This window comes from Psittacula echo (assembly GCF_963264785.1).
Source record: "Psittacula echo genome assembly, chromosome: Z".
In the NCBI taxonomy this organism is placed as follows: Eukaryota; Metazoa; Chordata; class Aves; order Psittaciformes; family Psittacidae; genus Psittacula; species Psittacula echo.
The window spans coordinates 99,522,307-99,540,182 of record NC_137742.1 but is presented as its reverse complement, the minus strand read 5'-3'; the positions used below and the strand labels follow the sequence as shown (position 1 = coordinate 99,540,182).

General features: G+C 45.2%; 1 protein-coding gene across 1 annotated transcript; it reads left to right on the top strand.

The window, feature by feature from the left end:
* Positions 1 to 5,203: 5,203 nt before the first annotated feature.
* Positions 5,204 to 16,599, top strand: MAF (MAF bZIP transcription factor; the record flags this gene model as incomplete). Its single annotated transcript, XM_080637419.1, has 2 exons — positions 5,204 to 6,267; positions 16,437 to 16,599. 2 exons carry the CDS (start codon positions 5,204 to 5,206, stop codon positions 16,468 to 16,470), a joined length of 1,098 nt encoding a protein of 365 aa, XP_080493545.1. The 3' UTR covers positions 16,471 to 16,599.
* Between the last annotated feature and the right edge of the window lie 1,277 nt (positions 16,600 to 17,876).

Here is a 17,876-nt window from a genome sequence, read left to right as displayed (position 1 = left end):
ACATTTATAGATGCGCTCATTTGAATGCTCCCAGGAGGACTGGCTTTATGCGTCCGGACAAAATACACAGGCATCCCAGCACGCAGATGGTAAAACCTGAGTGTAAAGATGACCCACCACAAGTGAATTTTGCCTTTGAATTTTGGGGAGCAGACCTGTATTCTTGCCAGCAGATCTGCTGATGTCCTTCACTTCTTGTAGCCCTCTGACTTAAACAAATTGCTAACATCAAGGACCCGATCCTGCTTCCACTGAAATCAATACGAGTTTTGTCATTGGTTTCAATGGGATCAAGGATTCAATCCTGCAGTTCTTGAAGTCAATAGAGTTGGGGTTTTCTCTGCATAAGTAAGGTTGCGCTAATACTGCAGAATGGACTGAAATTATATTGATTATTTGGATTTAAAGCCAAGCATAGGCACAGAATTAGGGGAAAGAGAGAAATGTTTGAGAAAGTGAGTTTAGAGCAGCATACGTTCATGGCGTAGACCAGGTCAGCAGGAACGCAGCTGGAGCAAAGGCTGCAGTGGCACAGTCTCAGCCAAGTCCATCTGGAAGTACTGGGGGAAACAGAGGAAAGAAATTCACCGTGGAGATCCTTTTTCATCTGCTCCTTCTAAAGTAAACCTTTGAGTCACCCATTCTTTATTAAAAATAAACAAAACATTGACAGGAGGAATTACTGTCACATACATACACACAGTAATTGATTCTGCTTCTTTGCTGCAGCTTCTTTCCCCTCTTCTCCAATACAGGGTTGTTCTGTGTTTCTGTAACACCACTGGCAAACAAGAATTTATTGTACATACGTTTGTGTTCCACTTAGCAAAAAAATGCACCTATATTTTCAGATAAACTTAGTAATTCATGAGGTAAGTGACTATTCATGCTAATAAGGGAGAAATATATTCTAAAGCATAATGCATTACATAAATTTGAATGCAAAATGTTCAATTATGAGGTAAATACAGGTAATGCCAATAGTAAATTACATCCAATAAAAATATATAAAGAATGTGTCTTCAAAGACAGAGGCTTTTATTTGCATCTGTAAATTGTTTAAAGAGAAAAGAATTAATAAATACTGAATTACTCTTACGATGATTTAGTTCATAATTCACCAATCCATAATGACTCCCAGTAATCAGACTGTTGTTTCATGCCCCCCGATGTAAGGCTGGACTGTTTCCTCAGCAATTTTATCCCTACCAGATTATCTCGTCTGATTCTATTAATTCTTTCCCATAAATCTGCTAACAGTGATATGTGATTTACTTACCCTGTTAACTGATCTGAAGACTGTTAAAAGGATTTATCTAGCCCTGCACCTAGGAGCAGTTTATGCCTTATCACTCTGTTACTCTGAAGAAGTCTTTCTGAAATCAATTTGGCTGGTTTCATAGTTAAATTCGGCGGACACTGTTTAGTTCTGCACCATAAAATAAGACACTAGATAAACAAAAGGAGCAGTAACTGTACTTAATGTGTTGGTCTTGATATGTGTTTAAGTTATAACAAATTACACTCTGAGTCCATATAACTCATAACCTGCACGTTCTCTTCGGCTAAATCTTCTGTGTGAGATACACACGCATGCAGGCTTCAGCGATGGAAGTTCCTGCACACACTGCTGGCGTGCTCATCCCAGTGCAGGCCGACCGGAGTGTATTGGGAGTTAATGTTTCACATCCTCCTGCATGATTTGTCAGAACACTCTTCCACAATAAATATGTGTTAGTTTGAAGGCTTATGAACCAGGTCAGCAGCAAACAGTGAGCAAGCAGGGCTTCACATTGTGTCGTCGAACGGAGATGCTTAAAAACAAACGGGAGCAAGAGGCTGTGAAAGGGACGCTGGAGTTTTCCCTCTGTGCCTGGCTCAGGGCAGGATTGTTACAAACAGTGGTGGGAAAAGGGAGCAGTCTGGGGGAATTGGCCTGTGATAATTGTGGAAAAACTGGAGACTGAATAGCTCTAATTGAAATGAAAGTGTGTGATTGTTATGGAAGAAACACTGTTAATAGAGGACTGTAAATGTTTAGACACCCATTGTGAATAGCCAAATAATAAAGAAAAATACTACTAAAATGAGAATTATATAGCGTAGGGAGGAGAATGTTGCTTCTGAAGGTTATCCAAAAATTGCTAACAATCTTTTTTTCTCTGCTGCACTGAACAGTAGAGACATTTTGGTGCAGCAGTTCTGTGTAACAATCACACGAGAACAATACTGTACAACTAATAATTTTACTCGCTGTTCTGGTAGGTCAGAGCTTCAATTAATTTGCAGCTTACATTGGTATCAATTAAGGGATGGTCCCCATTAGCTCACACAATTTCATACTCTTTGTCTAGAGTTCAGAGTTTACTCAGGAAATTTACTCGTTTGCAAATGTAGCACTTTGAATCCTCACGTCCAAACAAACTATTTTATGGGGCTGGAGCCACACTTCCACAGCCATCTATCAAACGGGCAAGTGAAATACTACGACTGTACGTTCTGAAAAGCAATAACCTTTTCATTTAAAAATATTAGCACACATTTTATGTCTCTCATAGGTGCGCATGTTAAGTGATATACAGTATCACATTCATCTTGCTTGGGGGAAAAACAAATACAGGGAATTAGACTGTCCTTGGGGGATTTATGCCGTGAGCCTGGAAGTTTTGTTGATTCCAACAACAGGAACAAATAGGAAAGCCAGCCTGAGCAGTTGAGTTTTATTAACTTTGTCATGAATCGCAATCTGTAAGATAAAGCTAGCAGATGTCCAGGGCTCCGTGTATGTGTGTGTGTTTTGGGACCATGCAGAACTTCATTTTAATTTTGCCAGTGATGCTGGTAGCGCTTTTTAGCTTTATAGAATTGACTCTATGAGCCCTTCTAGATGCAGTTATCTTCCTAGATTTGCAGTATGCCCTACCTTTCTTAGCTGCCAGGAACAGTACATGCTGTATGACTTTCAGATGTTAGTACTGGCACTCGTACTGATAATGGCATAGTCAGAAGATGTTATTCATTTGTAAATCCACTAGCCAAGCATTATTTTCTAAGCAGAGATTCTTTGGATTTTGCAAATGATGATTTTCACAGTCGGCGAAAAATTACATAGAGACTTGCCCGCACCTACAAAATAATACCGTGTGCAGTTATAAATAGCAAACTACAAGGGGGAAGGGACCAGGCAAGGGGAGTAGGGAGGATTTGAAGTACAATGTTCAAGAAGCTGGTTTAATATATGACCAAGTGTCAGAAGTCAGGTTTCTGAGAATTACTTTTCAGATAAACAACTTTATAGCACTGCACTTAATCTTACTTACTAGAGACATCTCATTTATCACGGAATTACAAGTAACTTTAATTCTATCGATATTCCCATAAAGCCCAGCCGGAAAATCGAGCCTGGCAGCCCCGGAGGCTGCGGCGTTCCCCGGCCCGCAGAGGGGGACCGCGGTGCGGCGGGGCCTGGCTGGGCCGAGCCGCGCCGGGACCAGGGCCGGGCGAGAACAGCGACGGCTGCGGCGGGGCCATCCCCCGACGGAGGGACCCGGCCCGGCCGCATCGCGGCCGCGCACCGGCCGGGGACCGTCTCGGCACTGACCTTTCGACGAGAGATGGCGCTGTCGAGGTTTAAACCGAGCCGATCCGCCGCTCCGCGTCCAGCCCGCTCGCCGCTTCCACGGCCCCCCGGCCCCATCCCCCTCCCTGAGGATGGGGGGGGGGGGGGGTGTGTGAGGGAGGGGAGGCTAAAGTAAATACAATTAGTTCTAAGTGTATTAAATTAATTAGTACTGGCCAGCAGTCCAACTGCGGGGGGGGGGGGGGGGGGGGGGAGGGAGGGCGAGCGCTTGCAAACTTGCAGGGCTTTAGAACCTCTCGGCAGGGAAAAAGGGGGGAATTGATGCTCCGTCCCCGCGAAAAAAATCATCTCTAAGCGACGGAGGCGCGGAGCGGAGCGAGCGGCCGGCAGCCGGCACGGGGGAACGCAAGGACCGGCCCGCAGCAGGTATCCGCGCCTGGCACAGCAGACTCCCCGCTGTTAGGGGCCCCGGCGGCAGCCCCGCGCTCTCGGGTCCCTGCAGGGTCCCAGCGCCCTGTGCTCCCCGGCGAAAGGAGCTCCCCCGCCGCCCCGGGTGCCAGCATCGTCCGCCCGAGCGGGGGCAGCTCCAGGGCAGCCCCCTCCCCAGGGCAGGGCGCTCTGCCGAAAGCGCGCACGGAGCGCGGCTACCGAGACCGACCCGGCGCGATAGCGAAGCGGCGCGGCCCCCTCCGCGGCCCCGTCCCGCACCCGCTTGCCCGGTGAGTGCGGCGGGCGGCGGTGGGTAGGAAGGGGTTAAGGCGCTCCCCAGCTGACAGTCAGCTGATGGGGCCCTGATTGACAGCTCCGAAAAGTTTCCTTGTTTCTATACTATTATGCTAATGAGGGCCGGGAGGCGGCAGCCCATTGGCCCGGCGGCCGAGCCAATTTCCCATTTGACGTCAGGAGCGCTATAAAACTCAGCAATGCTTTTAAACTCTCCTGCTGGATGAAACCTTTAAAATATTTTTCATCTTCTTGCTGTAGCTTTGGGGTCGAGTGTTTTTGCGTTGTTTCCCCCCTTTTTCTTCTTTTTAAACTGTTTTTGTTATTTTAGTTGCGATACCGACTTTGATTTTTTTGTGTTTCTTGTTTTCTTTTTTTTTTTGCCTTCGCTTCTCTTTTTCCCTCCTCCCTTCCCCGATGAACGTCTCTTCTCGCTCTGCACTTTGCATGAGAAAGCCCAGAGGAAAGGCACCATGAAGTGTTAAAAATAACAAAACAAACCAACAACAACAACAAATTTACTCGCAACACCACCAGCTAACACTTCCAGCTGCAGTTTGCAAGCTGCAAAAAGAGAGAGGAGGCAGAGAAGGGAGGGAGAGAGGAGGAAAAGGAGGAAAGAAAAAAAAAAAAAAAAAAAACCTTTATGCAAAAGGCGAATAGCAAGAGCCCCTCGCTCTGATGCATCAGCGGCAGCGGAGACTCTGCAAGGGATAACGCGGAGCGGGAGCGCCGGGGCGAATTGGAGCGGAGGCTGCGCGGGGCCGTGGCGAGAGGCAGAGGCAGGAGAGAGCGGAGCGGAGCTCGCCAAAAATCAAGCTGGCTCACCCGGTGGCAACTCAGAGCAGTCCCCTCGCTCCCGGAGCGCACCCTTTCTGGAGGACTCTCAGCAGCAAAAGGATGGCATCAGAACTGGCAATGAGCAGCTCCGACCTGCCCACCAGTCCCCTGGCCATGGAATATGTTAATGACTTCGATCTGATGAAGTTTGAAGTGAAAAAGGAGCCGGTGGAGACCGATCGCATTATCAGCCAGTGCGGCCGCTTGATCGCCGGGGGATCGCTCTCTTCCACCCCGATGAGCACGCCCTGCAGCTCGGTGCCCCCGTCCCCCAGCTTCTCGGCGCCCAGCCCCGGCTCCGGCACCGACCAGAAGACCCACCTTGAAGACTACTACTGGATGACTGGCTACCCGCAGCAGCTCAACCCGGAGGCGCTGGGCTTCAGCCCCGAGGACGCGGTGGAGGCGCTGATCAACAGCAGCCACCACCCGCTGCCCGGCGCCTTCGATGGCTATGCTAGAGGGCAGCAGCTGGCCGCGGCCGCCGGCGCCGGCGGCTCCGTGCCGGCCGAGGAGATGGGCTCGGCGGCCGCCGTGGTGTCGGCGGTGATCGCCGCGGCGGCGGCGCAGGGCGGCGCGCCCCACTACCACCACCACCACCACCACCCGCACCACGGCGGCGGCGGCGGGCACCCCCACCCCGCGGCGCCGGGCAGCGCGCCGCCCTCCTCCGCCTCCTCGGCCGCTGGCTCCGGCGGCGGCGGCGGTGGCGGCGGCGGCGGCGCCGGGGGGCTGCACCACCCGCACCACGGCGGCGGCGGCGGCGGCCTCCACTTCGACGACCGCTTCTCCGACGAGCAGCTGGTGACCATGTCGGTGCGGGAGCTGAACCGGCAGCTGCGGGGCGTCAGCAAGGAAGAGGTGATCCGGCTGAAGCAGAAGAGGAGGACCCTCAAAAACAGGGGCTATGCCCAGTCCTGCCGCTTCAAGAGGGTCCAGCAGCGGCACGTCCTGGAGTCGGAGAAGAACCAGCTGCTGCAGCAAGTGGAGCACCTAAAGCAGGAGATCTCCAGGCTGGTCCGGGAGAGGGACGCCTACAAGGAAAAGTACGAGAAGCTGGTCAGCAATGGCTTCAGAGAAAACGGATCCAGCAGTGACAACCCTTCCTCTCCAGAGTTTTTCATGTGAGTGCCCACAGCCTTGCCACCTTAACTAAAAGTTCTCCGTGTGAGTTGTTGTTGGGGGCTTTGCTAGAGCGACAACCCGGCTTGCCACCTTGTATTACCTTTTTTTAAAAAACAAAACTCAAAACAATTTTAAAACAAAGTTGTGTTTTGGGGGTTATTTTCTTTGTCTTTTCTTTTTTTTTTTTTTTTCTTTTTAAGGTGGGCTGGCTCCGTGTTGGCCAACCTCAAGTTCTACATGAGTTTCTTTCCTTTTTTTTTTTTTTTTCTTTTTTTTTTTTTTTTCATTTTTGTGGGGGCTTGCTGTTGTATTTCCTTTTTTCTTCTTAAATTTAAAAGATCCAACTCGCCACCAACTCAGTTCTTCATATGAAGCTTGCTCTTCTTTGAAACCTGCCATCCACATTATATATATATATTTTTAAGTTCATGAGGTTTTCTTCTTTTGAGCTTGCTGTGTCCAAAAAAAAGTCAGATTTCTTTTTTTTTTTTTTTTTGCCATCCTGAGTTCTTCATATGAGATTTGAGCTTTGCAGAAAGAAAAATATTAAAAAAAAAGCACCAAAAAAAATCAAAACAAAAACAAAAAATACAAAAACAATGTGAAATTTTTAGACTCCAGCTTGCTGAGTTCCATCAGTTTTTAGCGTTGTTGTGCAAAACTAGAGATAAGCCTAGATCAACTTGCCAAAATCAAGCCTGCATCAACCTTCGGTGTGTTCATGTGAGTTTTGGCCTTAATCAGCCAAATGTGAGACTGTAGTCTGCCATTAGAATCCCATACTCATCTCATGCATTACGCTTGCTATTTTGTCTTAGCAACAATGAGCTATAACTGTTTCAAAAGACTATGAAAAAGAGACATTATATAAATAAAAAACCCTGCATGCTGGTCATGTATGGTATAATTATTTTTTTTTTTTTCTTTTGCTTGGAAGTGGAATTTTGGAGACTATTATGGCATGGCATTCATCCTTTTGTTTTATTGCCTCATCACTTTTTTGGGTTGAAAGCAAAAAAGTGCAACCTTTGATCTTCCTCCTCCTCTTCCTCCCCATTAAAGTTTGCATCTGCTCTAAAACTGCTTTGAGTTACTCAAAACTTCAGACTTCCTTTTAAATGCACTGAAGCATTCCCTCTCAAAAACCTGCCAGAATGGATTTTGATAACCTTAAGTGGCAAAAAAAAAAAAAAAAAAAAAAAAAAAAAAAAAAAAAAAAAAAAAATTAAAAAAAAACACAAGAACTTTGTAAAGACGTTTGAAAACAAAATTCACGTCTTGCTTGGGGGATTGATATTGAAACCATGCTGTTGACTAAAACAGTCTAAATATTAATTTTAAGTGATCTGCCCCATTTTTTTTTTTCCTTTTGCATTTGGTCATTGTCAAATGTGGAATGCTCTGGGTTCCTAGTATATATAATTTAATTCTAGTTTCTGTCATCTGTTAGCCCAGTTAAAATGTATGCTACAGATAAAGGAATGTTATAGATAAATTCGAAAGAGTTAGGTCTGTTTAGATGTAGATTTTTTTTTTTAAGATTGATGCACTAAATTGTTTACTGTCGTGATGTAAAGGGGGGTAGAATTTGCAACGGGACTGTTTTAAAAAGTAGTTTATGCAGCATGTGCTTGCAACTTAAATATAAGTTGGGTATATGTAGTCCTTGCTATACCACTGACTGTATTTGAAAACCAAAGTATTAAAAGGGGAAGGCACCTCTGTGTATATCTACAGAGGTATTTTACATTAAAAATGTATAGGTTGTTTTTGGTTTTTGTTTTGTTGTTTGTTGTTTTGTTGGTTTTCTTTTTTTTTTCAAAATTGAAGTATTGGGGACTGAATTGCACTAAGATATAATCTGCAAACATATAATACAAAAACAACAAAAAAATTACAAACCTGTTTAGAACGCTAATACAGTTTATGCAGTTATAAAGATGGCATTACTGCACAGTTTTAAAATGATGCAGATTTTTTTACAGTTGTATTGTGGTGCAGAACTGGATTTTCTGTAACTTCAAAAAATTCCACAGTTTTAAAGGCAATAATCAGTAAATTTTATTTTCAGGGACTGATATCCTGTCTTTTAAAAAAAAAAAAAAAAAGAAAATGGAAAGTAAATCTTACCACAATAAATATAAAAAAATCTTGTCAGTTACTTTTTCTTTTACATATTTTGCTGTGCAAAATTGTTTTATATCTTGAGTTACTAACTAACCACGTGTGATGTTCCTATGTGCTTTTCTTTCATTTTCGACTCTATGGTTATATCAAAAGAGAGAATAATCTACAATAATAAACTGCATTTTTTTGATTCCGTACTCAGTTTCTTAGTCTGTAGTTCAAAGTTCAATAACTCTGAGAGCAGTACTTCAGCGTACTGCCTGGCAAAGGGGTGATGCTGGCACAAGAGCTGGACTGAATAATATTCAGGAGGGCAGAAGGGAGAGGATAGCTTTGTGTGAAACGGAAAGCTGTCTCCCGCTAGAAATCAAGTTATCTTTCAGGTAGATGAAAAACATGAGTTTTCAGGTGCTGCTTCTGACTTCTCAGTATTGCAGTGAGCTCAGTTTCAGTGACTCAGACCATCCCACCGGGTTTTAGAAGATCTCAAAGGGGAGGTCTACTTAAAAACCTGATGACATGATATGGCCCTGTATTTTGATTGTTTTATGATGGAGCGAAGTGAAAGGGAAGACTTCACATCCTCTTATCATCTGATCTAAGCATGCCTGTCTCTAGTAAGAGATGACACTGCATCAGGCTTGGCTTGTCACAGAGCCACTTAACACTAGATCGAAAGATTTCTTGCCATTTGGGTCCATACTACCTCCTTTTTTTTTCCCCTTTGCTTTCCCCCCACCTTCTTTCGTTTGTCCTGTGGTTTTCTCTTTCCCCCCAACCCCTTTTTTCTTTGCTGCAGGCCTTAGAAAGCCCAGAGAGAACTGAGGAGCAGAGAGGAAAAAAAAGTAAATTCAAAGGACTTCCTCCAACTTTTGAGAGTTATTTGTTCTAGACAATCAATCCCCAAAGGTTAATGTGTTAGAAACATTCAGGTCTCCGAGCTGCTCTTCACTGCACTTCTCCATGTCAAAGGGCATTTTGACTTCGAAAGGCTCCTCAAACTCTCAGCCCAGTTCATTTAAAGCCACCTTCCCCAACAGCCTCCGGTGTTCGTTCACAGAGTCCTCTCCCACCCTTTGAATGGGTGTATCTGCCTGGTTTGAGAAGTGGAGGCCTCTCCGAAGGATGCTCCAGCCCTCCCAGGATCAGGGTTTTATCTCCAGACCCAGGTTTATTAACACCAGCAGGTGTTTATTCTCTTATATCTCCCTTCCCCACTGTTGGTGCAGCTGTAAGATCATCCCTCCCGGGCACTGATGGCAGTGGAAGGTGGGGACCTGTTGCTGTTCCTCTGCCCAGCCGGTCCAGCCCATGGCTTGGACCCCATCCTGCTCTGAGTGCCAAGATTCGGATGCGGCCCCAAGTTTCCCCACGGTGCCTGCAGCCTCAAGAGCCTGCAGCTGTGGGCACTGAGTGCTGCTGAAGGTCAGCATGCTCCTGCCCAGGTCCCTCTGGAAGGAGATGGACACCCAACCCTGCTGTGGGTGACAGCCGTGTTCCCCGATGCCAATGCTGCGCCTCACCCCTCCCCAGCACCAGGGCACCAACCTGCCCTTTGGCATCTGACCTGCTGTTGCACCAGGGTTTGAGTAATGGTTCAAGCTCCAGATTCTGGTTAATTCAAGTTCCATTTTCTGGTTAATGTGTAATCTGTGGGTAAACTGGTTGCTATTGGCCGAGCAGAGAATTATCTCCTCTCATAAAGACAGGGTTGCTTTTTATTTCTTCTTCCACCTCCCGTTCCCTGGCTGAGCCTTTACTGATGCCCACTTTTTTCACAGGGGGTCACTTAGAGGCTTCACTGTGGCCCTTGCTGAGAGCTCCCGAAGGAGCCCTGCCCTAGTGAAGGGAAAGGACGAGGCCTCTCCTTCGGAAAGCCCCCACCGAGGGAGCGTGGAGCCTCAAGCACCCGAAGCAGGACCCACTTCTGGTCCAGTCTCATTCCTGCACCCCTCTGCTGCTCTGGGTTTCCTCTCAAGTGGAGTAAGGAGCAGGCACTAAGAATTAGTAGTAGCGCAGAGCGAGGGGGGCACTGCTGCCTCCCTGAAGTATCTTCTTTCTCAGAGAGAAGAAAAAAAAATCCACCCTGTTTGAACAGCGATAAGAGAAATCCTTCCTAGAAATAGACTGGGTGCAGAAGGGAGAATTCCCATCACACACCCAACCTGAGAGGGAAAAAAGGCTCTCTCCCAGTTTGACATCGCTATGACACATTGCAATCTTGCTTTGCGAATAAAAGAGAATACAGCCTTCCTTAGGGTGCACTTGAATTTGAGTCTGAAACACGCCAACTGCCCAACTGAAGGGGGGGGGACAGGGGGGTGGGAAATAGGTGCACATTTTAATGTTCACTAAAGCGAATGGAGTATTGGGGTTCTCTATATAAATCATGGCAGGGGAGCGCCCACCTTTGCCGAAGGACTGCTTGCTGGGGCTAATTGGAACCGCTCTGCTCTGAATAACCTACATTCATTAATCACCCCTTGCTTGACTCTGGCCTCAATCCTGCTCCCACTGAGCTCGGAGGTACAATCCCCAAGGATTTCAAAGGGGAGCAGGATCCCGCTGCTTTCCTGCAGGTACCTCACCAGCTAAAGCAGGAGGAGCGCCGCCCGAGCTGGGCAATCATGTATCAAAAGCATGTGTGGTCTTAATCTGCCCATCACTAACAACATCCTATTTCTCCCATAGTCCTGTAGTGCTTTCCCATTTATTAACTACATTACAAAGAACTTTCATGTGACTGGTGCAGGAGATGCATGCAGAGAGTGGCCCTTCCTTTGCTGGCTGGGAAATGGTGTGTGCACTGCAGCTCAGGCTCCACTTTCCTCCCCATCCCACCTCACCCTTAAGCCTTTTTTCATTCCCCACCCCCCCCCCCCCGAAATGAAACATAACCCAATGCCAGACCTCCGAGCTTCTGCTGAGCAGGGTCCAGGGGTATTTTTGTGTTTGTGCTGCAGCGTTTTCCCTGCTCGAGAGCGGCCATCCTGGACCACATCCTAAAGAAAACAGGGGAGAAGGGAGGGAAATATCCCTATCACACCAGTGTGTATTTATTTCTTGGGCAGCTTCTCACCACTGCTGTGCAGGCACTGTGCGGGCAGTGCGCGTTTGCAAACAGAGAGCTGAGCTTCTATTTATTAGAAAGTCTTCTTCATCCTTTTAAAACAAAACTGCCCATGCTGAATCAAAATGCCACTTGAAAACTACCCCCACACGAAACATGGCAGTAAATTTTCATTTTAAAACATAAACTTTCCCAGCTCTTTTTTTTTCCCCCTTTCCCCCTTCTGAAAGCTTTTGTGCAGCTGTTTCCTCCCCCTCCCTCTGCATAGTGTGTAGGAAGTTCTCGATCTAGAATCATTCATAATTTTAATACCAATTTCTATTTGACATAATATACTAATATCAGATAGAGAGTGTAGCTGCTTCCTGGATTTAGGGAGGAAATGATGCATATATCAGAATTATCTGCTCAGATGCCAGAACTACATTGGTGTCATTTCAGCATATGCTGCATTGAAAGGAAATCCTCTATATTTATTACTGCGATCATCAGAGGAGCTAAATGGACCCACTGTTTCTGACACCTGTTCAGATGGCTGAATTTAAAATTTCATGCAGGGGAAAAAAAGAAAACAATCCTACATACTTCAGTGTTAGGAATTAAGATTTTTCAATAAACTTTATTCCCTCCCTCTTTCCAAATCACTGTGTTGTAAGCGGCTGCCACAAGGCTTGGGCATTCCAGGGGTAGCTATGGAGAATGGGATAGATTTTGTTTGCTCAGCCGGGACAGAACCCAATTCTGCTCGTACACACATACACACTCGAGCTGTCTGTAGTCAAATGCTTCACATATCTGTTTGAAGTGCAGGTCTCGGTATGAATAACACGAGGTAGCACACCCCAGGACGTGGCAGAGGTGAGTGGCTGTGGAGAGAATTCATCTTTTTGGGGGAGAGCCGAGCACTCAACCACTTCACACTTCTTATGGCTCCTCTAATGAATTTTTTGGGTGCAGCAGATACAAATCAATAGATTAAAATACTGTACACTCTTGCTGCATCTAATGCTTGACTGCCTGAAATTGTGGGGGAGGACCGTGAATAACATTTGTCACTCTCTGAGGGCTGAGTGCATTCAGATTTGTGAGCTCAAAGCCAACACGATGCAAAAATAGTTCAAGATGTGACTTAACTTTTCAAGTGAGAAGCAAAAGGCCAGGGATCGGCAAGGCTGTAGCCGGGTATAATGGCAGATAGGCAGCTCCAGCCCCGGCTATCTACCACCGTATCAGGTTGACCTGGCACAGTGTGATAACGTCTCAGTGCCCTCGATGCAAGCTGCCTGTATCTAACTGCTCTCTGAAATGATAATTTATTTTTTTTTTGCTGTTCCTGTATCCACTGTTCTTCCTTCTCCCCTAAGTCTAGCTTTTACACCCGTGCCACTTCTCCAGCAGCAAAGCATGCAGGCTTCTAGTTGTGGTGCAGTGAGTTTCGGGGATGGAGATTGGCCTGCCTCTTCCCTTGCTTGGTTTGAAGCCCTATGGACTTTGTGACATGCTTTACTTTATTTTACTTTATTTTTATGCTTTTTTTTTTTTTTTTTTTTTTTTTTAATTCATCTCTATAAGATGGCTTGCATGGAGGGAAGTCAAAACCAGAGCAGAAGTTTGCTAGAAGTGGTGCTTCTGCACCACGCATTGAAAAAACCACCCGGCGAACAACAAAATCAAGCACTGTCTTCAAGTTTCCAGCGGGGGTAGGGAATGGAGTGTCCCTGGTAGCTGCTCTCAATTGTTAATTCATAAAGAAGCACAGTCCTGAAAAACACTCTCAGCAGCTTGTCCCCCGTTAAGCAGAAATGTCAATGGCTGCGCACGGAGGCGTTAAGGCTCAACACCCTGTGTCAGCGGGAGCTCAGTCATCTCCCTGCCCTTCGTCCCTTGGTTTTCGGTGTGAAAATCGGGTGTCCCCGAAGGCTGCGGGGAGTCGGGGTGCGCGGGGACACACATTGGCCTCCTCTCCTTTTGCCTCGGCCGGGAGCGAAACGGACATTTTGGGAGGGTTCTGGCACGGATTTTAAACCCCTGCTTCCAGCAGCTTGGCGACAGCGCGGGCCGGGCAGGGGTCTAGAACGGTGTAACCACCCCGACGAGCAGCGCTCCGCGGGCAGATGGGGCAGCACCGGCGCCAGCAGCGCGGCGGGGCACCCCCAACCCGAGCACAGCCCTGCGGGCGAAGGGGCTCACACACACAAACACACACGTGGGACTCCCCCCGGCGTCCCACCGCTGCCAGGTACGGGAGGGAAGGACCGGGACCCGGATCCGGACCCTGACACGGAGCCGGAGCCGGAGCCGGTCTGGGAAGGGGAAAGATGAGGGCAGCATCCTTTGCTTGTTTGTTTGTTTGCTTGTTTGTTGGTTTCTAAATTCAATACGTGAAACAAAAGCGGATTCTATGCGTAAGTAAAGGATCCGTCCCTGCATCCAAAGCTTAGCTCCGATGTGTCACCCAAGCGGCTTCAGCTGGCTGACCGTCCTCTAGGTATGTTCCTAGAGCACTTCCCTTTGGGTTTTGTTCACACTCTCCTCTCTTCCTCTTTTCCTTTTTTTTTCCTTTTTCTTTTCTCGTTCTTTTTTTTTTTTTTTTTTTTTTATTATTATTATTATTTTCCCTTTCCTTTTCCCTTCACTTTTTCATTTCACCTGTGCTCACATGGAGACCAGTCTGAAACCCACCCCGTTCAAGGGGAGCTTTTAAAATGACATTTTGTATCAGGCCCTGGGATCTCTGCAGGGAACAAGATGAGGGGTGGGCAGGATTTACAATTCATGGCTTTTAAGGAATCTGAAGTATGGAGAGCGGCGCTTTCCGAGACTGTTTCCTGAGTCTATGTGGATGTATCTCAGAATGTGTATGTGATTAAGCTTAAAGTCATTTTCTGTAAGAAGCCAGGCAGATTCACTTCCCTGCAGCCTGAACTTCTCCACTTCTCCAATTTTGAAACAAAAGTGCTTTCCAAGGCCTTAATAGTGAACTGTCATGATGCTAAAGGGGATGGGGACAGAATCAGTTATATTTGTGGTAGCAGCTTGTAAAGCTGTGGCTTTCTCCAGTGCAAACAGCCCTTGCTCCCTCAAGCACTTGGAGCTAAGAGCACAAAAGTGAACCAGATAAGACCTGGTATTTTTTTCTCCTCTCCCCTCTGCCCGACTTAACTGCCTCCAAATTCCCTGATTAAAGCATTTTAGCATGTAGGAAGAGCTGCTGGAGCCTGCAATGCGATTCAGTGTTTTGTGGTGTGGGATGAACAGATTTTCCTTTCCATAGGATTTCCTCCTGCAAAGTCATTGTAGAGGAGGGAATACGGTAAGATTAAATCTGGTTAAAATACTATATTCATGTCACACCAGATACAGTCTCCAGACTGTGCACAGTCTTTCAGCTTCCTTTATTGTGAAATCCTTTTAAAATAGCACAGTATAGAGTAGAAAACTTACTCAAGTAAAACTCTTCTTGCACCAGCTCTGTCAGATAAAATAAAGTGATCAGCCTTCTTAAATTAATAAATCTGTTTAGTGTTAAATTAATAAATCAGGCTGCCTTCATGCTGTCTTACTTTCTTTGACTCTTTCATTGTTAATGAACTGATAGTTAAGCTGCTAAATGAATCAATGTGCCTCTCTGGTGAAAGTGGATTAAGGTCCTGCCTAAGGTCTCTTATGATGTATCTGAATGGTTGTGGTTTTAGAGCAGGGGTGGCCACAGCGAAGGCTGAGACTGCTAAAAGCAGGCTGACCACATCTCTTTCTGGATGCTCTTGAGGTGTGAGGCTTGAGTACCTATTCCTCTCAGCCCCATGCATTAATAACAGGATGGATTCACTGATTGGTATGAAAGCAGAGGTCGTCTTGAGGAAAATGACACCAAAGGTCTACGGGAGTCATTTGCTTGAAGAGATCCCAGGCCGTGGGCCAAGTATTGCATTTAAGGAAGCACCATCCCCCCCCTTTTTTTTTTTTTTTTTTCTTTTTTTAAAAAAAAGTAAGAAAGGAAAAACAAAACAAAACAAAAAGGAACTGTTGCTTTCAGTGGCATGATGCAGGGACCAATTCAATGCACCTGTCCCACCTTTGGGTGGGATGAGGGAAAGGGGTCATTCAACTGGTACCAAATGTGCAGCGGATTTCTGTTTTCAAAGCTGATCTGGAACCAGAATGCTGAAAAAGTGCCTGTAGTTTGTCTTCTTTTTGTTTCTCAGATTCAAACTGATCAGACCTGTGGTTTATCCTTGCTCTGATTATGCTGTATGGTTACAATGGATGGAGCTGAAGCACTCCTGCAGGCGGCTTCTAGAAAATATGTGTATGTGCTTGTGTATGCACATTCAGGGAGAGAAAGTTCACTAAAGGGGACACAGCAAAATATCCATATTTAGGAAATGCGGATTGACTCATTGACTTATCTCACTTATTGTACAAGGATCCACTCTATGTTGATTCTTTTGTTTTAAATTAGATTTTAAATATGTGTTGACAGGATGAATTTGTACAATGTGAGTAACTGCAGGGAGAAATGACAGCTCTGCTTTTGTTATTAAACTACTGTCTGGAAAATAATAGAGTGTGTACAAAAATTGATTATTATTTTGCCAATTAGATTAGTGGAGCTAATAACAATCATTAAGAGAGAAATGCAGGAAGCTGCACGCTTTCAAGCCCTAGAAGCTGATATTCACTGGTGAGGCAAAAATATGTGTTTTTAAGGTGATTTGTCAGTAGGAATCTCCTGCTATTAATGTGAAGTAAAGACTAAATGTGTGAGCTAGAAATGTTTCCCTTCAAACTGTGTTAATTTCCCCTTCACTCACTCACAGCCAGTGAACAGTACAAGAGACTTTCTAAATTTGATTTAGGATTTGAACGTAAAAAGTCCTATTCTGTACCACAGTGGCATGACAGGCATGTTTCACAATGTTAAAAATTCCTTCTAATAATGTTTTATTTTTAATCTATTTGCTAAATTAGGTACCCGAGAGAATCGTCTACAACGGTGATGTGAAAATCCTGTTACCTGAGGTCAAAAAAAAAAAAAAAAAAGGTATGTTTCCATTTTCATTAGCAGTTTGACATATTTCAGCAGGGGTGGTAATTTAACTGCTTTGTTTTCTGCTGCTAAGACAATGCTTTCTGGTCCAGCCCCGAGGAGCTGGTGACAGTCAGTGGTGCAGTTTCCTGGGCTTTCAGATGAGGCTGACTTTCAGGTGCCTACAAGAACCATTTGTAATGATGGGGCTTTGTACTTTTGTCAGCCAGGCAGCTCTCCCGTGTCCCACTACTCATATATAATCCTTTGCAAATGTTTTCTTTCTTTTCCTTCAAATGCTAGCGTTCAGACATCAGCTACGGGGATTAAGGATGGGTCCTCTGAAGATCTCCCTCAGATCTTGATGAAAATCATGAGTCTGTGTTAGGCGCCTTCTGTACTTATAAATTACAGTCGAGTTTAATTCACAGCACTGCATTCCTCTGGAAATTCATGTTCGTTCAGTCTGTCAACATTGACTAAAATATACTCCACTAATGAAAATCTGGGAATTAAAACTTTCAGTCCCTTCTGCTGCTAGACTTAAAACAGGCACTTTATTTTTCCTATGGAATCTGATTTTTATTGACCTTGACTATAAAAAATACTAAGTGGCTTAAATGAGCACCAAGGTTGTAATGACAGATTCCTGTGTGAATTTTTTTTTTGAAACCTCCTATTTTTGCTAAGAACACAGGCTGCCCTACAGCCTACCACACTTTGATCAACAGTTACATGCTATTAGAAAACAGTTAAATTTTATTAGCTATTGGAATTAAGCTTGTTTTTTTTTCTTTATTATTTGCTATTTCATATTATTTAAAATAGAAATGAGGATGGGGAAGATTGGTGCTCTACATTCTATGTTATATAGCACCAAGAGATGTTCTTGTTGTTTAGGCTGCAGGAATAGGTTTCTCAAGAAGCACCAGAAAAAGTTAATTCTGATCCTGATGCTCCTCTCACTTTCCTGAGGAACACCCGGATAGGGTTTTATCTGCAAAGCAGTTTTGTTCCTGTGTTACACCACTGTAAATGAGAGGGAAACCAGACCACTTGTGGGTTTTTTTGTGAGACCTTAAAGTGCAATATGCTTTTCGCAAGAGCAGAGCCAAGTCGTGATTCAGCTGAAGTAAACGCATCAAGTACGTATCTTCATTGCAAAGGTGAAGCACGTGTTCCATCACCTTTTTCCTAGTGTAACAGTTCTAATGTCAATAATCCCATAGGAAAACTTTTGTGGTTCCTGTAATTTATACATGTAACTATTAGATTTGTATAAGTAAGTGATATACATTCTTCTTATCCATATAATAATTGTTATACATATATGTTATCCATATATATATCTCCATATAAAAGCAAAAGCTTTTTCCATGATG